General features: G+C 36.7%; 2 protein-coding genes and 1 long non-coding RNA gene across 5 annotated transcripts in view; 1 reads left to right on the forward strand and 2 right to left on the reverse strand.

Annotated features, from left to right (window-relative positions):
* Window positions 1–275: 275 nt before the first annotated feature.
* On the reverse strand, window positions 276–7561 carry LOC101738410 (palmitoyltransferase ZDHHC6). The gene is made up of 7 exons (XM_012694680.4): window positions 7246–7561; window positions 6501–6682; window positions 6140–6224; window positions 5728–5855; window positions 5207–5377; window positions 2488–2694; window positions 276–1714 (listed from the first exon to the last, which is right to left on the reverse strand). Exons 1-7 carry the CDS (start codon window positions 7298–7300, stop codon window positions 1397–1399), a joined length of 1146 nt encoding a protein of 381 aa, XP_012550134.2. The 5' UTR covers window positions 7301–7561; the 3' UTR covers window positions 276–1396.
* A 3720-nt stretch (window positions 7562–11281) lies between these two features.
* LOC101741026 (moesin/ezrin/radixin homolog 1) overlaps window positions 11282–21387 on the forward strand; it is a 70855-nt gene continuing 60749 nt past the window's right edge. Inside the window, exons 1-3 of one of the 3 annotated variants that reach the window (XM_062670252.1) lie at window positions 11424–11517; window positions 11853–11883; window positions 13614–13667. In XM_062670252.1, the coding sequence (XP_062526236.1) occupies window positions 11872–11883; window positions 13614–13667 (66 nt within the window). In that variant the 5' untranslated portion in view covers window positions 11424–11517; window positions 11853–11871. Of the gene's footprint in view, window positions 11518–11852; window positions 11884–13613; window positions 13668–18538; window positions 18756–21387 lie in introns of those variants that run through there. The other 2 variants (XM_004931148.5, XM_004931147.5) reach the window with 2 other exon arrangements.
* LOC134199412 (uncharacterized) lies at window positions 18451–19083 on the reverse strand. The gene is made up of 2 exons (XR_009973901.1): window positions 18903–19083; window positions 18451–18785 (listed from the first exon to the last, which is right to left on the reverse strand). It is a non-coding gene; the product is annotated as an uncharacterized LOC134199412 (long non-coding RNA).

Consider the following 21387-nt stretch of genomic DNA (forward strand, 5'->3'; position numbering starts at 1 on the left):
CGAGTATTTTAACGTTCTCGATAGCGTAAAAGTTAACTCATATTCGTATGCAATTGAAACAGCGCCCCTAGCGGCAAACGTACGCAAACGTTCCAACTCCATACAAATTTGAGTTAACTTTTACGCTATCGAGAACGTTAAAAAACTCGCAATAAACACAAGGTCCTATGTTTTTGTCTCGACAGACGAACAAACCGGCTAATCGCGCACAGTAGCGAGCCCCTGGACCGCTGCAATCCCACTGTTAGCCTCAGATATATTAAAAAAAAGACAACTCTTTTCAATAATTTAATTAAGTAAAATCTTTGTTCCACATTTATACTTACTATACAATAATAGACAGTCACTACGTACACTTTCTTAGTCAATTTGTTGTTTCATAAAATATTTAAAGCGCATTAAAATAAATAAAATGTATATTATTTGTATATAATTAAATGCATTTGTCACTTGTAAATTCGGTATATTCATTGAAAATCGTGAAGCAAAAACGATTAGTTTTCACTCCCACTTTCCATATATTAAAAGCAAATAAAATTATAATTTAAGACTTTCACAATTATTTCTCGACTAAAAAAAGCTTATTTAAAAAAAAAATTAGTCAAGTTCTCAAATAAATTCGTGTTAAAAGTTCTTTGTTGATTCCCCACTTGTTGTACAGTAAAAGCACCTTATGCGCGCTTCCTTCATTCGTGGATTAAAAAAATGCGACCCAATTCCTATATTCACGGCAAAAAAATTCTTTATTCGCGGATCTAACAAGTACATACATATTAATAAATGGATTAAAAAAAAAGGAAAATAGATCTTATTACAATCTTGAATAAAGTATGTTGTTGATTTGATATGTTGATGATATCGCCGAGTGAGCCGGCTTCACCGCGAACGTTATTTTTGAGAATATAAACAAACAGAATGAAAGAAATCTTATTACACAATGAATAAAGTATCTTTTCAAATAATGCTGCAATTGCAATACAATGCAATTTTCTATGACAAACACTAAAAGCCGCTTTGCGTGTTTTATTGTTTCGTCTTTCACATTCGTTACAAAAATAGTGATGTGAGTCTCTGCCGCTCTTTTACTAATTTATAATGTCAACTAAACAAAATGAGAACCGAGTTTCGACACAAAATAAACCTGTGTTACCGCTTAAGCTGAAAATAAAAGTTTTTTGTCACCTAGGAACGTATACCCTACAATCCCATAAACATTACCATTCCGTATTCACTGTATTTGCGGCATATTTATGGAGCATATACGCCGCGATTAAATAGGTTTTACTGTATAACTAAATTTATTTAGTAGTTTTGTAACAAGGTGTCGAGATTTTTCGACGTTGCACAAAATATACGGCGGCGGACTCGCGGGGGGAGGGATATTGGGGGGGGCTCGCTAGTTGGGCTTGGCTTTGGCGGGGTCGCGCTCGGGCAGCACGCAGTTGCGCGGGAACCAGCCCCGCGGCCCCCGCGCCCCGCCCTCGCCCCCGCCGGCGCCCGCCAGCCGCTCGCCGAACAGCCAGTGGCGGCGGTGGCGCGTGGCCCGCAGCGCGTCGCCCGGCGCCAGCGGCAGGCGCGGCTCGTCCGTGCAGGGCGGCGCCAGCGCGGCGCGGGGGTGCTGCGCCAGCGGACACCAGCGCCCGGAGTAGGCCGCGCGGCACACGTACAGGCGCGCCCGCACGCGCTTGTCCGCCTTCTGCGCCTGCTGCTCGCGCTGCCAGTCAGTGACGGTTATTTTTATTGCTTAGATGGGTGGACGAGCTCACAGCCAACCTGGTGTTAAGTAGTTACTGGAGCCCATAGACATCTACAACGTAAATGCGCCGCCCACCTTGAGATATAAGTTCTAAGGTCTCAAGTATAGTTACAACGGCTGCCCCACCCTTCAAACCGAAACGCATTTTTTTATTGCCCTTGTAGGCAAACGATCGCACGGGCCACCCGTTATTGAGTGGTTACCGTCGCCCATGGACTTCAGCAATGCCAGGGGTAGAGCCAAGCCCCTGCCTACAAAGCTGCATTACTGCTTCACGGCAAAAACAGGCAGGGTGGTGGTACCTACCCGCGCGGATACACAAGAGATCCTACCACCAGTAAAACCAGTTAAGAGCACTACTGACCTAAGCTATCCACCTACGTACGACGGCACGTCTGATATCAAACTAGGTGTTGCTGCTTCTACAGCTCCCCGAGGCCTGGTGAGCACTTACCCATGGACTGTCGACTCATATATTTATTGAACGGCTCTAAAAGCTTATTAAATACTATTGAATACGCGGCTGCTATCCCTAGTTCACTGACTCTCCCCACATGAAACTATTCGCTTTTTACTTCACCAAATAATAAAAGTTTTTACCAATACAAATATCTCTAGATAAGCTTTCCTCTGGACGACCCTCAACCTGCCCGCAGTACATACGATACAGTTATTGCTAAATCTGACCCAGTGCCCTACCATGCCTAATTATAACCTCGTTGAACACTTACGGTCAGATCATACTGGCCACAGCCATCCTTCAAGGGCCACCGGATTCCATCCCCTCTACTCCGAGACAGCACCGAAGCTATATTCCTCTTCCAGCCCACGTCGTAAGGGAACACGAACGGAGGCAGACCCTGTTCTTCTCGTCTACCTGCAGCTTTTTCCATGATCCAGTCCTCGATCGTGGTCTGATTACGAAGTATGCCTCGAATCTGAAATGAAAAAATACTGAAGTCATTGTCGATGACCGTGAACAACACAACACCAACCACTTACCATCAGTTGGTCCGTATGCTCGTCTGCCAACAAAGGCAATAAAAAAATGTTTAAAGATGTTTTTCATTGTACACTTTATTGGCGGACAAGCCCATGAAACACAACGCGGGTACTTTTATTTATTGCTTAGATGGGTGGACGAGCTCACGGCCCACCTGGTGTTGAGTGGTTACTGGAGCCCATAGATATCTACTACGTAAATGCGCCACTCACCTCGAGATATAAGTTCTAAGATCTCAGTATAGTTACAACGGCTACCCCACCGTTCGAACCGAAACGCACTACTGCTTCACGGCGGAAATAGGCGGGGTGGTGGTACCTACCCGTGTGGACTCCCAAGAGGTCCTACCACCAGTGATTACGCAAATTATAATTTTGCAGGTTTGATTTTTATTACACGATGTTATTCCTTCACCGTGGAAGTCAATCGTGAACATTTGTTGAGTACGGATTTCATTAGAAAAATTGGTACCCGCCTCCGGGATTTGAACACCGGTGCATCGCTACATACGAATGCACCGGACATCTTATCCTTTAGGCCACGACGACTTCAAACTAATTAACACTAATAACCTGAGTTAGCATTTAAGTTATTACCTACTTCATAATGGCATATATCTTCATCTTTTTAATTACATTCAAATTATATAATAAAGTATAGTTACCGGCAAACTTCTTGAGCAAATGACCTTGACTGCGCAGAACCGAATTTTAGATCACTTTGGTGGTGAGGGTGAGGCGCGACGGCAGGGGAAATCGTATCGAGCGCGTTATTGGTGGATCATTCGAACCTTGCGCCCCGCACCTCACCCTCTTTCCGCTTGCTCCCAAAAGTACGCTTGCGTACAGTGAAAAGTCTATCGTTATTAATCGTTAAGTTATTTGTTATAATTGCTTGTTGACTTTGTTGCCATTGCTATTTGTTGAATGTTTGTTGATTTTTTATAAAAAATACACTATGCCGCGACAAACTGGTGTAGTATTCAAAAGAAAGGGTAGAAAAAATGTGTACGACGTATATTGCTTCATTATAAAACAGGGGAAGAATGATATGGAAAAAGTAAAACAGACTTCGGAAGCAACAAAAACATCAGTGAGTACTGTTAGGTGCATTAATAACGAAGCTAAAGGCTCTGGCTTGCTCGCCGTGTTTCGGACTCCGGGTAAGAAAAGATCAGGGAAGAAGAAAGTTACCGGAATGGATAGTTTCGTTCAATCTGTAATAAAAAGATGTAATCATAATAACTACATAACAAGCAGAGAAACTCCGTACCGTAGAAAGGCTTCGAAAAATTTAAAGAAGATATAAATTTTAATGACTCGGAATGTAGTTTACGACGAATTATGAAAGAGCTAGGCTTCAGATGGAAAATAAAAACAGAAAATAATCGGAATCTGGTACTTAATTGAAAAAAGTTACATTCGATTACTACGAATCGAATATCTTCAAAAAATAATGAATTATAGACAAGAAGGAAAACCGAACCGACCAAGGTGTAAACTACACCGATGAGCCCTATGTCGACTCATCACGATGATAGCGACTCGGGTGATGAAATCAGTGATGATGATGATGGTCAAGATTATGATAACGAAAAAAAATTTACAAATACTAGCTTCGCTTCAACTGAACCAAGACCTGGTAACAGCTCTAGTTTTGATTTAAAAGAAGGAATATCTATTTTACCCCAAGATTAAATTATTAACCTATATTTTTTGTTGATGTTCTAATAAATATATAAATAAATACATATTTTATTATGTTGATTTTAATAATTTAATTGCATTATGACGCAGAGTAAATAATGTTTTTGCACGTGAGTGTACCATGCGCGAACTTACCCCCACTACGTCAACAAATGCTCAAGAAGTTTGCCGGCTATTATACCTAGTTAATTATTGTGCTTACATAATTTTTTTACTACATTACATTTTGGAAGTCTTTGTGAATGTATCAGGTACCCTTGAATAAAATACTATACATACAGAACTTCTCTCTCTGGCACAATGGTATGTATACCAATACATCAGGTCAAACAATTTTATATCTCATCAACCGAATGATCATGGTTCTGTACTCTTCATATATACGAGTGTTACTGTGTTACTTATAATATTTGCTATGTGTATGTGCATTACTATAATTCTCATGTTGTATTTGTTATTTTAGTTATGTGTTATTTGTTCTACACACACTCATCACTTTTTATTATTATTCTCATTATCCTCTCGCAGGTCTGCTGGAAGAGATTTCTTAAAGAAATAAGCAGTGCCTTTGTACATAATTTTCCTATTACTCTGTATTATGTCTTTTTTTCTGTGTGTACATAAATAAATAAATAAATAAAAATACATCAGGCATCTTATTTAGATGTTTGGAAGCTTAAAAATATGTAACTACGTATTTTTAATGTGTATATATTTCTAAATTGTAAATTATACACGTACCTGCAAATAAAGTAATGTACCAACAGCGAGTACTACACCAACAGCCATCCCTATTGAGAGTAGGGTCAGCAGTAAAGTAGTCAAAGTGACGTAGATCATGGGCTCGTCACCGGAGCCGTGGTGGATGTACCATATCCGATTTATCGCATGATACATACAAATGGATAATACCTGTTAAGATATTTATTAAACACAAATTACTAAGAACTTTTGAAAGTCCATGCGGAACACTTTGTATTGTAAACTAAGGTTAGTCAAAACTATTTATTTTAAGTTTATTGAAAACTAATTTTGTAATTACTTCTATTGTATTGAAAAATAAATGCTATTCTTTAGTGAGTGCATAGTTGGGATGAATTGTGCAATTCTTTTGAAGAACAATAATTGTACATCAACATTTTCTAAGTTAATGGAATGATACTTGATGCGATGGCATGTTAACCACAATGTGATAAAAGTACCTCAAAATAATATTTATGAAACCCAAGTACTATTAACTATAATTATAGGAAACCACTTACTACAGAGGCATGGAAGCAGCCAAGAACTGCAAACATTAGAAAAGTAGTGAAATACCCATGGTTAGCGTGACCAACGCAACAATTTATCCACGGGCAATGATGGTCCATCTTCAAAACGCACAAGCCACCTGTACAAATTTTCATAAACCTTGCATTATTATTCCAGATTATCTTTATAGTTTTTTATTAAAAATCAAAAGGAGGCTGGAATCCAATAGAACACATTGTAGCCTGCATGATCATGACCTACAAGTTGACGTCTAATCATTAGAATAACCATTTCAAGAGCTTCACTTATATTGGAAAGTCACCTTGTCTCATAATTGACACCAACAAAATCATATCAGTGGGTGAGTTAATAATTTTTTTTTGTGATTTCAATGTCACTTGATTTGTGTATGTTAGAACTTACATTTCCTACAGTGGTGTGACCGTGGAGCCTTGTATCCTTTACAAATTGTGCAAAATTGTAGATATTGGGCATCCTCTTCTTTGTCCTGGAAACATTAAAATGAGTTTGATTAGAACCAACCATGTGCAGAATCTAAATGCGGTAGTAAAACCACTGGAACGAAGGTAGACTGATTTGTCTGCTCTAAACATCCTACCTGCAGTCTTCAATCTACCTGTGATCATGGCTCTTGTGACACAGGGCGAGAATATTGGAAACTCATTACATGTGAAAATCATGGTAACAGCACATTACATAGGTGTCTGTAATATAGATAGCGAAAAGTGAAAACAACACCATAAGATTAACAGTCTATACTTACAGGCTGCCATCCCAAAGGCACGAACCCAGGTCCCTCAAGTAATGATTGCAAGAAATAATATAATGTTCCCGCAGCAAATGACAGGAACATTGCTGCATGAAGCGATGCATAGAATGAAGTTTGAGGGGGCCACCACATTCCCAGCATGTGGACCATGGCCCATGTTATTAATTTTATTATACCTGAAAGATTTAGAGAATTCAAAATATTGTCCTTTGGCTATAACAAGTGATTGTTAAAGGATAAGTTTTAGTCAGAAACATGCAACTAGTGCTTTCAATGAAATCTCAGGTTTTATTTTGTTCTACTACTTTTATAAACTCTATTGTGGCAATATGACATTATTTTTGAAAGTTTTATAATTTGCTGTCTTCTGAGCAGTAATTAATCTGCATCAGTATCCTCTTCCTTACTAACATTAGTTATCTCCTAATTCTTATCATAAATATTAGTTGAATGTTGTGAACCCACATGGACCTGTCTGCAAGTTTTGCCTATTTTTACAGCGAAATGAAACAATTAAGGTTACGACCTAATGAAGGTAACGGAATCCAGAATATGGTGCACCTACGATCCAGAAACCGCTAAAGATTAATTACCTCATGAACTGTGGGATCATCTGATCGTCGGCTCATTTACGCTATTAAAATTATGTTTATGACCGGTCAAAGCAGCAGTTTGGTTATTTTCTAACTAGTTGGCACGTACAAAATCTATTAAATGTAAAGAAAACATATTTACGTACCTAAAACCGATATGGGACCCCAGTGCAATAATCGTCGAAACGGAGAGAGAACCATTGTTTTCCAATATGAGTTCGGGTTCGATTAATTTACTTACAGAATGAGCGGGATTCATTAATAAATCATTTTTGATTTTTTTCTATTTTTACTATGTTTATACATCATTTAATTTACAGTATATTTGATACAAGAAGTCGAGTTCTAATGATTCTGAATCAGGAAAAATATTGCATTACCACTTTCCACAAAAATAACAACAATAGGTATGTACATACCGTACCTACCTACACTTATGCTACACATAACAATCAACGAAGTGTCATACTTCAAGTTGTCAGCTGTCTCAAGCCTAATTTTTTTAAGGGATTTTATGACCTGGTAACGAAGATCTTTAGGTCAAGTCTTATTTTCATTTTAATGAAAACTTTTTATATAAGAAAATTACTGTTATAAAATGAAATGAGATGATACGAAAAGATAAGATATGGGATGAAATAAAGTTGATTAATATGAAACATGGCATGAAATGAAATAAAAACGAAATGAAATGCAATGAAAACGAAATGAATTGAAATGAAATGATGTTGTACGGCTATATTTGAGGGGACTGGTTTCTGTAGGTTGAGGGGCTATTTAAAAACACTTTGCTTTATTATAATTATATTGCAAATACTTTGTACACTATTACACCATTATAATATTTTATATTTTTATAAAACTCTTAGATGTTGCTCTGACCGTGTCTAGATGAGAAGTCATTGTCTTCACTGACGAGAAGACAATTATTTGTTTTAAACATATAAAATAATTCCAATATTCGAAATCTGTAACCTTACATGTGACACATGTAAGTATGAATATGAACTTAACTCCAACAAATGAGATGATATGGGATGAAATATAATCTCTGTAAAATGGTGGTCATTTACTAAGACTTTTTCAGTGGACTTTTTGGAGGATCCCGAGAAGTTACATTCAGCGTCTTTGTTTCATTTTCCCACATTTGTGCACTTTCACAGATACTAAACAGTTAATAAACTACCGTTAACATTTAAACCTGAAGAAACACTAAATAGACAAAATAAAACAAATCACACAGCCCCACTCCTCGCGTTCCCGCCAAAATTCCCAACATTAGATTTTTTTATTAGTTTATGGAGATTATCGTCAATTATTACTAAGTAGTGTTAGGTTTTCTCAACTGTTAGGTTAAAAAGTTTAAATTTGAAAAATGTACGACTAAGACCCAGATAAAGCCAAGGGGGCGTAGTCCATAAGGCAGTCGCAGCTTTATTTACTCGAATAACAAAAATTTCATTGTCACTAGTCACATTTTTATAAGTCAAGTTGAGAGTAAAATTTTCGGTAGGCAGTGGCTTGGTTCTACCCCTAGCATTGCTGAACTCCATGGGCAACGGTAACCGCTCACCATCAGGTATGCTCGTCTGCCTACAAGGGCAATAAAAAAAAATTACTCGCTTACAAATTCGTTACGGCTAGAGAGAAAAGACACAATTTAAGAAGAGCGAGAGTGAGAAAATAGACAGAACGTCTCGCGAACCACTCGACTCAGCCTCGGCCATTACATGGCTTGTTATTGGTTTCCCATTGCTCCTGTAGATGGCAGTAGCATATTAACTATCTTATATTTTATTTTTAATGAAGGCTTTAGAAAATAAATGTTTTTCTAAATATCATTTAAAATATATATGGTGCAGAGGTCATTTCTCTTAACACAGCATTACAAGAGAAATTTAATTCAAGGATGAAAAATACAGAAAACCACAATACTACACACCCCAAAAGAAGTTTCACTTCTTTCGCGTGCACCAAGTTGTACACGCACCATTTTTGGAGTTTACTCCTTTAGAATCGATTTACATATATAGGCCCGGGGTATGAAAATGATGGGGACCAAAATCGTACTAGCATGTCACACGAAATGCGTTATGCGCCTGATTGGCTCCTGATTGCGTGATGCGTGCGCGCGCCAATCAGGAGCCAACGCGCGGCCGCGTTATCGCAGGTGACGCCGGGCTGCTGCGCCGGCAGTCCGCCACAAAGCCTCGTACTGATCGCGCGTTTCTCTCATTATTGTATTTTCATATATTTGTTAGTCGTTTGTTTTGTGTCTCGTTAATTTGTTAATAATCTGTAGTGTATCGTGTTGTCGTAATATAGAACTATTTCTCGTATTGTTTCGTTTAATTTTTTATATCCAGTAAACTCCAGTCGTGCGTCGGAGCGGACACACACACTTTTTTTTATTTATATGCATTCGATTTTTTTATTGATCTTTTGGTGCCAACGTCGATTAAATAAAATTTTCAGTTCTCATTTATAAAACATACTCTGCCACTACATTTCCGATCCTGCGGAAAGAATGGAAAGCAGTCGACGTCGCCCCAAACACGTCATTTCGGATCCTCCCGATCCACTAACGCAAAGGCGGATCCAGGGGGGGGTCATGGGGGTCATGACCCCCCCCTGAGCTGGTCCATAGGTGGACCACATATTGAACATAATGATTTTAGGACACAATATATTGTTGCTCCTTATATTGCTCCTTAATTAATTTAATATAATATAATAACTTTGTATGATAGCAAATGTTTGGGAACGAACGCATCGAAAATTTGAATTTTACCGCGCCACACTCGCGCGCGCTTGTCGACTACGTAACGTCTAGGTCTTTCTCTACGTTGCGCAGACTTAAATCGTGGCTAAGATCTTCAATGGTTGAAGATCGCCTAACCGGACTGGCACTTCTCCACGTTCATAAAAACGTACCCATTGACGTAAATGACGTAATAACGCGTTTCGGGAGAAGACGTAAAAGAAAAATTGATTTTGTTATTTAAATATGTATTTTGTCTGTTTCTATTTTGTTTGTTGGAAACCCTTGTCGTACCTTTGCGGAGTTTTGCGTCATACCCCTCGACATACCTTTAGCTGTTATGACAAACCATTCACCACGGTTATGGAATATAAATGGGCGTGATAGTGCTTCTCTGGATGTCTTCAAGAGAAGATGACAATATGTACGTGTATATGTAGGTACAAGTCATTATGCGTTAAGTTTTTCAAGTGTACAATAAAGAATAAATATTTTTAAGTACAGTACTTACGTACATTAATAAAATACTACTTTTTACTTGTATCTATTGTTATCAAAATTAAATTATAAGTTCTTGACTTGACCATGACTATGTGACCCCCTCCTGGCACCAAAGCTGGATCCGCCCTTGCACTAACGGTGCTTTTAGGTACCTCAAGCACCGGTCATCGTTCCACACAGCCCACTGAGTTTCTCGCCGGATCTTCTCAGTGGGTCGCGTTTCCGATCCGGTGGTAGATTCTGCGAAGCACGGTTCTTGCTAGGGTTCGTGTTAGTAACGTAGTCAGGTTTGAGCCCCGTGAGCTCACCTATTAGTAAAGGTTCCGCTGACATAGCCTCTCAAGGCTATCAGCTTAGGTGGGAAAAAAAATAAGAATACTCTGCCACTGAAAATAAATAAAATGATTTCGAGCGGCAAGAAAAAAATTTAATCTGAAACTGTACTGAACTAGGATCAAATGAAATGAATTAATGTCAGTGTTCAGCAACTTTCTGCCATTTTCTCACATTTATAAACTTTTACGTGGTAATCGGTAAATAATGATCTATGATTATAACAAGTTTAAGCCTGAACAAGCACTACATAATTTAAAACCATAACATGGATTAATCACAATTTTAGTTTTTGAAAATTTTATATTATAAAAAAGTGCGAACTTAAAAATGGTAAAGGTAATAATTATAATTTAGTCGACCCGCGAAAAACGAAGGAAATATGTACTAAAACAACAAATTTAAACTTCGCTTCTTGTGTTCCCGCCAAACAAGTCGTGTTTCTTTCGACCGTTAAAATGTTACCTATATTTGCTCTAACTTAGAACAACTTTTTAGCAGAATTTTTTTGTTAACATGTCATCACCATAATTTTAAAAAGTAAATTAAATTGTGAATGTTATGATTTTTTCTTTCTAGCCTGAGTTTTGAGTCTCTACGCATTAAAAAAAAAATGTAATTCTTTAAAGAGTTTTTACCCTTAAATAAGTTTCTGAAAATTTCATAGTATTTTAGCTCAAACTATGGCAATGTGTGCTACCACGTCACGCAAGCAGTTGTCGTTGTCACACCGCGATATTTTTGTGGCCGTAGGGTGTGTGCATTCTTTATGTGTGTTGTGCTACTTATGTGGATTATTAGGTGATATTCTTGTTTATACCGGGTAAGTACTGAAAAGCCATCAATCTGGTTATAAACAATAAATCTTAATATTAATAATTTGAAATTGAAGTATTCGTGATGACTATATTATTAAGCTTATCCGCTGTGGCATACCCGGTGACTACTTGATATTGTCATAGCGCGAATATGATTATTTAGTGGAAAATCTCGTAATCTTGCTGGTAATACGTAATATAGTAGCGACAGCCTAAAGTTTATAAGCTTAAAATATTGTTAAAAGTTAGTGAAGAGCGCGAAAACAATTCCCCAAATCCAATTCAACTTTATGCAATTTACAAGATAACACTATTTTATGTCTCGTTTTCGTATTTGCAGATAGTGATCCATAGCCAACATGCCGAAATCAGTGAGTACATCTTATTAATTCAATTAATGTTACGAAACAGCACACCGAGTTGTCATTGATTATGCAAACATCCAGTTAAGTTTGAATTTCAATATTATGAAAAACCTATGAATTAAACTTTTATGAGACAGCAAATTCTATAACAAATTGTACATGAATCGAAAGACTTAAGTAATTAGAGAAATGTATAGGACGTTTTTAATTCAAACTTAAAATGTACCCAGTACAATTGTATGCCAAATAATTAATTCTGTAATAATTATAAAATTGTAAAAATATAATAAACTGTTTCATGATATTAGAATAACAATTTTAAAAGTGTCACCTACAAAAACACATTAACTAAGACATCTCATTTTTATTGAAATTGTAATCAGGTTGTCTATAATAAAGATAAGTTCTACATTAAACTTTAGATGTTGAAAACGACCAGTACATTTTTTTTATATGTAATGGCACATTGTGACACATTTGAGCATATGAGTCATCATAAATAGCAACAGGTCACAAGAGTTAATAAATTAAAGGCACCCATGAGAGGGTACCACTTAAAACTAGTTAAAGTTATTACTAATTATTACCAAACCAATAAAGTAATTGAACTTAAAGAGGGATATATAAAAAACTGAGTTTAAAATAATTTCTAATTTCATTTTTCTCATACAAAGTTTTGTTGAGGATGTTGTTTTGAGGATGGGAGAGGAAAGAGACTCCTCAATTTTTCATCAGACCATTTAAATTTAAACAGCTGCAAAATATTTCTACATATATTTACCGAAATTTGAATTGTATATTCCTTGGAAGAAGTACGGCTTTGAAAGTTTTTATTTTGCCAAACAATTTAAGCATTTATATTTTTACCATTTGTCTGATACTTCCAAAACAAGAACATAATTCTGTGAATTGATGATTGAACTGAATTGGAATATACAAAAATGCTATCTGATAATAGTCTATGCTATTTTACCTATAGGTAAATGCTATAGCGGCATCTACTATATAGAACCTGTTTGCATGTGGCAAACTTCTTTTTATTGCTCTCAATAGAAAAGGCCCATAATGTATTTGAAGCTTAATGAGCAAATGGGATTAACTACTGAAAAAATATGTAGAAAAACTGATTGATTAATTACCAAAATGAACCGGAGTTTTATCGCAGCTGCCTTAAACGATATAATATCTTGTTATTGCACCTATGAACCTACCTAGCCATGATGAATATTAAGTTGAAAGACTGTTCTCACTAGAAGCAGCACAGCAGATTAATTAAATACAGATTAAAACAAAAAGGTATATGTTCCTCACAAGTAACAACTTGTATGTTTCTTACCATATTAAATGGTCTCTCCAAACAATATCTTTGAAAATCTGAAACCCAAGATACAGTAAAGGTCTTATCAAAAATATATCTATTCATGAAAAATACCAATGTTCGTATGTTTTTTAGTGTGAGCTAAGTTATTTTTTGAATGAACGCTGTCTCAATTTGTACTAAACTCTAGAATAGTTACTTTAATTTTTTTCCATAAAAAATTGATGACTATTGCTGAAAATTTCACATGTGCTGATAATTGAATCATTTTGTATGCAATTAAATTTTAAAAAATAAAGTTCGGTCCACTTTTAAATTTATTTGAATACTGATACCATTAAGAACTAAAGATTAAGAAATTGTATAGTGTGTGTTGACAATTATAAAAAATAAACATTAAAAATCCTTATATTTTCAGATTCTCAATTACATAACCCATGCTCTAGATCTTGGATCAAATGATAATAGTTTGGTTAGTTGATTCTAAGTTTTGCTTGTAATTTGAATGTAGAATTTTACATACAACAATGATTAATGTAGTGTTTGTTAAAGATTGTGGTCCAAGTAATATATTACGTTTGATTACCTATAGTTTGATGTGTTTTTTTAAGTATGTTGATCCATTTTGATTATTATCTCAGTGCTAGTTAATAAATTGTTTTATCCTATGTGATTTGTGTGAGAATATTTTGCCTGATATCCAATTTTAATGTGATATTTTTGTATGTGGCTAGTTTCGAATCAACTTTGTACTTGTAGCTATGGGTGCCCTGTAATTTTTCATCAGTGTTGTCAGATTTGTTATATTTATTTTTAAATCAAATCTTTAATATTTCTATTTAATCCTTTTACAGGTAGAATTTAAAGAAATTCTTCCTTTCTGCATTTCTAGGGAATTAAATTAAGAATTAGGTAAAATTAATATAAATTTCTCAAGATTATTCCTTCCATCCTGAGTGATTTTCCAGAGATCATTATTACCAAGTTCCATTAAACTCCAGTTATTAAAGTACCCTCACAGTGTGCTTAAGACCCTATCATAAAATAAGTCCATAAGCGATCATAAAATATATCTGTCTGCCCTATGCCTATTGATAATTTTATTAAATTTCATAACCAATGCATGCTGAATTATGCATGTAATGTATTGTGTAATATGTAAATAGTGTAGTCAATATGTTATGTGTGTCAAAGGAAGGAAGCAAGAAAGTGGGACACACTTATCTAGTTAGCGAGCATTATACTATGTCTATAGTACAAGTTAGTTTGTATATTCCTAAGTTCTATGTTTGTTGATTAAATATATATAACCAAAATTCCGAACAGTTCTTAGAACACTCGTGAGTGAGCTTGGCCTAATGTTCATAAATGATAGATAAATTGAGTTTTAAAAAACGGTACCGTCCTCCAGCTTCCAGGTGCTAGGTAGGTACCAGGTAAGTACCAGGCTCCTATCTAAATAAATGGTTGGAAGGGCAATCCACGTCGCGGTCTATGGTCTCCGGTAATCGCTTAACATCAGATGAGCCGTAATCCCTTTTGTCCATAGAGCTATAATAATAAAAACAAAACCATTTTTAAAGTGAATGAAATATACTAAAAGTAAATTTTACAACAACGTTATTTAATAGCACTAAATGTTGATAACGTATCAGGGAAAAACCGGTTAGTCGATTGATGTCTGTTCTTCAATTCAACCCGGTTTTTATTTTACATTTTAAAACTTTTCTAATACAAAATTCCTAATGTTGTTTCCATGACAGATCGTCATGAGTATTTACCTGATTAGGCAATGCTAAAGTGGGTTATTATTTATTAGCGTGTGTATGCATGTGTATATTGTGTTCCCTCGTGTGGCTTCTAGACTAAACGCCATTTAATGCGTATACATTGGGTCAATAAATCGAATTCCAAACAGTCGGTCCTCTCCGATTTTTTTCCTCTATAAATTCGGTGGTAGCCTAAGAGAGAATCTGCTAACTCTAGCGCTAGCAAGAGCAGTGCTTCGCAGAACCTATCAACGGATCGGAATCGCGGCCCACTAAAAAAATCCGGCGAGAAACTCAGTGGGCTGGGGTTAGTTCGCTCGGACGGTGACCGGTGCTTGAGAGTCCCAAAAGCACCAGAATGAATCCGGGGGATGCGACAAGACATGTTTCGGGAGACGGCGGCTTTGCCTTGCCCCGTCGCAGTTGGGTAATTAGCGGCTGCCAGGCGTAAGAGGGCGTATACATTATGTCAATAAACCGAAATTAACGAACTTCAAACAATCGGTCCTCTCCGAATTTAGTCCTTCGAGCTTCATCTTGTTATTGCAAACACAGACAAAGCAGGCAGGCATTTAGTGCATATTTATACAACAATACGTTCCTAAATCTGTGATAAAAAATTGCAGTTGTTTTATGGCACTTCAGGCTGAAGGTTTTTTTTTAATATTTTTTTATTGCTATATGGATGGACGAGCTCACAGCCCACCTGGTGTTAAGTGGTTACTGGAGCCCATAGACATCTACGACGTAAATGCGCCACCCACCTTGAGATATCAGTTCTAAGGTCTCAGTATAGTTACAACGGCTGCCCCACCCTTCAAACCGAAATGCATTACTGCTTCACGGCAGAAATAGGCAGGGTGGTGGTACCTACCCGTGCCCATAGACATCTACGATGTAAATGCGCCACCCACCTTGAGATATCAGTTCTAAGGTCTCAGTATAGTTACAACGGCTGCCCCACGCTTCAAACCGAAATGCATTACTGCTTCACGGCAGAAATAGGCAGGGTGGTGGTACCTACCCGTGCGGACTCACAAGAGGTCCTACCACCAGTAACCACAAGTTTAGTGTATATTTATTTATACAACAAAATACGTTCCTAAATCTGTGATAAAAAATTGCAGTTGTTTTACGGCACACTTCAGACTGAAGTTTTCTGTCATAGTATCATCCATCATCGTACCATTTGGCCTGCGAATATATTCAAGAAATTGTATTTCATACAATTAGCGACAGTCACAGCGATGCGTGACCGTGTTTCAGTAGTTTGAAATAAAATACTTACTGGAAAATAAGCGTTTAGATGTGTTAGTGTGGATTTATAGATGCTCTGTCCTTTTCCCGTAGTGCGAAAGTTGGTGTAAAATTTGTATAATGCACGCACTTGAATATTGACGTCATTATTTGATCAGAAGCCGCAATTCTCTCTATAATAAGTATTTCATAACGTCCATTTTTTTTCCCCTACCTTTTCGCTGGGTCTATTCCAGCTACGCCAGGGCGGGTAGATGAGCTCACGGGCTCAACCCTCAGAGAATTTGCTAACACTGGCCCTAGCAAGAGCGGTGCTTCGCAGAGTACCACCGGATCGGATTCGCGACCCACTGAAAAGATCCGACGAGAAACTTGGTGGGCTGTGCCTATAGGTTAGTTCGCTAACGTCCATATAAGCAAATCTTAACTGTTGTTTTGTTTATAGCTTTTTTTAGAAGACACTTAAAATATTCAGCCAGGAAATTTAATTACTAGTGGTAGGATCTCATGTAAGTCCGCACGGGTAGGTATCACCACCCCGCCTATTTCTTCCGTGAAGCAGTAATGCGTTTCGGCTTGAAGGGTGGGGCAGCCGTTGTAACTACACTGAGACCTTAGAACTTATATCTCAAGGTGGTTGGCGCATTTGCGTTGTAAATGTCTATGAGCTCCAGTAACCACTTAACACCAGGTGGGCTGTGAGCTCGTCCACCGATCTAAGCAATAAAAATAATAATAATTGTGAATTCATTTCATGATAATGAAAATGATAAAATAATGAAACATGTTCGAGTCTACTCTGAGATATTCACGTGACAAGCTATAGCAGTATGCAGTGGCACCAGGTTCATTCCGAGCGTATTCCGACTTGTGGTAATAAAACAACAAATTAACCGCAGTCGTTCTCCGAAGGTCAAACGTTAGGGGGAGTACAAGTGATGCTTTAGACTTGTTATCATGTGTTTATGATTTATGGTCGCATTGTCCGACGTTTCTTGTAAACAGTGTTTTTGTACTATTTTAATTTAAAACATATCTATACTTCTATACTAATATTATAAAGAGGAAAGATTTGTTTGTTTGTATTGAATAGGCTCCGAAACTACTGAACCGATTTGAAAAAGTTCTTTCACTATTTGGAAGCTGCACTATTCCCGAGTGACATAGGCTATAATCTTTTTTGAAAAAAATTAGGGATCCTTACTAAAATTCCAATAATGTAACCCAAGGTATAAAAAAAATATCTAAATATTCTTTACATCGCGTGCCCTGCAAAAACTATTAGTGATAGAATCAAAACTATTATAGTTACGCCGCAATAAGTGGTCTTTTATTTTTTTAAATAATACAATGTCAAATATAATTGAATTTTTTGTTAAAGATCCGAGCGGAGCCGGAGCGGGCCGCTAGTATAACAATAAACATGCTATATCAAAAGCTTACTTCGACTGAAAACCATTAACACGTTGTTTTATTTTTAAGGCCTTCCCAGATAGACTAGCATTAGCCATCATGTTATGAGCATGCTTGTCCGTGTACGCTAAAAATGTGCGCCCCATTTAGACAGAGTTTAAATAACAACCCTTTTATATTCGTAATCGAGTAACAAAACCCACGATGTGTTTACTTTCTGCTCGCCCGTCTACCATTGTAACTAAACAAAAGAAAGGAAAGTTTCTCGATTAACCTTGACCAAGAAATAAAATGATGTTTAACGAAAATAAACTAATTACATCAGACTCGTACGTATAAATACAATCTCACTCACTGTTGCCATGTACTTATGTATGTACGTCACCGTGAGTGGATGGTACGCGGATCGGATTTGTTGTACAAAGAAAAAAAAAGCAAAGGAACCGTAGGCGGTATTATTGTCTGCGGCTGGTGCTATCAACATTTGTTGTTCATTATACACTTGTCGGGCGCCACCTGTCGTGACTTGACCGTGCTATTGATAACAGAAACTTTCTTCAAATTGCCGACAACCCGCCTGATCAGTCCGCTGAGTTTCACGACGGACGAAATTCCGATCTGCTGGTAGATTCACACCCGAAGCGGCTGCCCTTGAGCTGATTTATCGGATGTTCTGAGCTCGATCAAGTTTGGCACTAAGATCTTGTCTATTTCTGCCGCAATTAAGATAGGATAGCCCTAAGAGACTACATAAGTGAGCGATTTCCCTTGAATATTGATAGCTTGTTCATCCATTTAAGCCAATAAACACAAGTATAAGTTTAATGAAATTCGTATTTTATTAAAATAAAATGTTGCCAGCATCTGGTTTGAGTGAGGTAAGCGCGACCTTGAGGTCGGGGCGCACCGGCGCTTGCTCATCCCCGCGCTCGTCCACAACCATTCGTATTATTTCGTATCGTTTCGTTCAGTTCAAACGACAGCGCCGCGTCAGACAGACGCGGCTCAAGTGCCGGTTTTAAACTACCCCCTTTTAAGAATATTATACACAAAGTGCTTGTGATCTTATCCGCTGTGTGTGTGTGATCATAACTATCAAAATGGTTGCCGGAGGAAAACAGGTCAGTTATACAATTTTTAGTTGCGTTTTGCTAGAACAAAATGGAAGATTATTGGATGTCTAAACTTGAACTTTGATCTTCGTAATTATGCGAAGCCTCTGTAACAATTTAAGAAGTAATATTTAGTCAAACACGGAGGTAACTTACAGGAATATCACGATGTTGGTCAAAGTCATAAGTTTCGCTGATGTCATCGCTTCGACCAAGATGGAGTCACGTTTTAGTTCTTTTTTTTTTTTTCAAATCAATATTTCCACAACTCGAACGTTCCCAACGGACGGTCGAGTCGTCTCAATCATCTATCCCGCTCGATTCCCGCCTACAAAATGAGACGGGAAGAATGCCTTGTTTCGCCAAGGGGTCCCCTTTCGCTTTCGCGCTGTGGTTAACATTTGAATTAACCGTTCGCACAACTTTTATGCTGTTTTTTTAAAACTCAGACTATATTATTAGTGGTGAAACGATTTAGTACTGCATATATTGAGCCCTGATGAGCAAATTGCGCATTGAAGACCTACCCGGATTTTGTAAATTATATAATATGTATTATGTATACACTTGTACTTATCCGGATTCGAACATTAAAACTTTTTATAGAGCTGATCGTATTTTTTTGCCAAATAAACAGTACCTAATACAGGATTTTCTATTACTTCCGTGGTAATTAGGTATGTTTTAATATTTAATTCAAATACAATTTTAATGGTGTGAATTTCTTAACAGTCAAATGTCCTATTGTCGTAGATTGATAGAAGAGATCGCGGCCAAAGTGGTTTTAATTCGCCACTTGAGCTCACGGGTCCTATGTCATTGTCGCAATATTTTAATTTTAATTAATAACTATATTTCTTTTGTAAATAACTTTTACCTACTGTTGTACCACGTAGGCGCCCTATTTAGCTGAATGCAACAAAATATAGCAATCATATACCACTGTTTTCCTGTAGGTAGTCCTTCAGATCAAAACGTATTACTGTGCGAAGTATTGCAAGTATTTTGCGGTAGGCAACGGCTTGGCTCTGCCCCTGGCATTGCTGAAGTCCATGGGCGACGGTAACCTCTCATCATCAGGTGGGCCGTATACTCGTCAGCCTACAAGGGCAATAAAAAATGTTATCATGGAGCGCATCGCAATGACACGACACTATTAGATTATCGGGGTATTATTACAAATTAATGACTCATTTCTTGATAGATACAACGAGGATATTAAACCTATGGAGACGTGGTAGGAAATAAGTAGAATTAAACTCGTAGCGACCGGAATCGCAAAACCTGTCTTATAAATAACTGAACCATCACCACATTAAATGAAATTAAATTGTTTTTTATTTATTCGACTAGACCTTTACAGGCTCTTTTAAATCGTCATAATTTTATCATCGATTAGGCAACAAAATCATCAGGCTTAGCTCTTCTCCAATACAGGAATAAATGTAGTAACACACAAAGGGGATGGCCCATTTTAGGCCCAAAGCGGACAATAGATTATAGAAAAAATACTTAGTGCATTAATTTTGTCATAAATAAATATGCATTTACTTTCTTGCAAATAAGCGCCACTATAGTTTACAATAAGTAGTTTAAAAAAAGTAACTCTATTGAAAAAACAAGGATTTTGATTTTTGCGGGAAAAATATTGCCAGCTTCAAATCCTTTTACGTATGAAGTAAATATTTTGAGTATATAAATAAAACATATAAATAAATCATTTTAAGTATTATCATTCATCAAACGATTTTAATGGATTTTATGCACATAAAATAACATCGAAGACATACCCATTGGACTTTAACTTGTAACTATACTTGAGACCTTAGAACTTATATCTCAAGGTGGGTGGCGCATTTACGTTGTAGATGTATGTGGGCTCGAGTAACCACTTAGCAACACCAGGGTGGCTGTGAGCTCGCCCACCCATCTAAGCAATAAAAAAAACTTTACTAGTATTGTTATTTAAATATGTACAACTAAAACAAGAACATAAAAAATAATGTGTACTCGTAAAAAAAAGATTAAGATATAAATCAATTATCGGTTATTTAAAAAAATAATCGATATATGAATTTCATGTAATTATTTTTCTTTATACTGACAACACTGAATTTAATCTGACTGACTGATACTTCGCTTGCTTCTACTTCTCGAATATATTAAGTGTATAATCTATGGCTTGCTGCTTGTGGTGTTGTGCTTGCGTACAAAATGGATGTGTTTTGATTTTTCTTCGATTTATTTTACTTTTATCAATAACGTTTCATACTACGACTAAAAAACATTGTGTGAATTGTGGTTTTACCCTGACCAAGATTTAAAACCGTGTATATGCTCTCCTTTGCTATTTTTAGATGATACTAATTGTGTATGAAGATGAAGAAAATATAGATATTTAAAGAATTAAGTGTGTTTTTATACCCTATTGGATAAAAATACATTAGGAACATCTTAAACATTAAGAAAAGAAAAGTTCTTGAAGTATCTCACAATCCGACACTTATTTATATAGAAAATTAACCTCAAAACGAGTTTTTATTTTTATTATATTTTTTATAATAGTGGCGTCAATTTCAATATATTTTTAGATATCCAATACATTTAAGAATTTGAATCAGTACATTTTTATAGTAATATT

This window comes from Bombyx mori, chromosome 9 (assembly GCF_030269925.1).
Source record: "Bombyx mori chromosome 9, ASM3026992v2".
NCBI classification, from domain to species: domain Eukaryota; kingdom Metazoa; phylum Arthropoda; class Insecta; order Lepidoptera; family Bombycidae; genus Bombyx; species Bombyx mori.

Bases quoted from the DNA above. Each gene is read 5' to 3' on its own strand.
- LOC101738410 (XM_012694680.4), bottom strand. From the start codon at position 7,300: ATGGTTCTCTCTCCGTTTCGACGATTATTGCACTGGGGTCCCATATCG. The intron at 6,225-6,500 runs GTAAGTATAGAC...TAATGTTTCCAG, and splicing joins TGCCTTTGGGATGGCAGCCT to GACAAAGAAGAGGATGCCCA. The intron at 5,378-5,727 runs GTAAGTGGTTTC...ATATCTTAACAG, and splicing joins GCTGCTTCCATGCCTCTGTA to GTATTATCCATTTGTATGTA.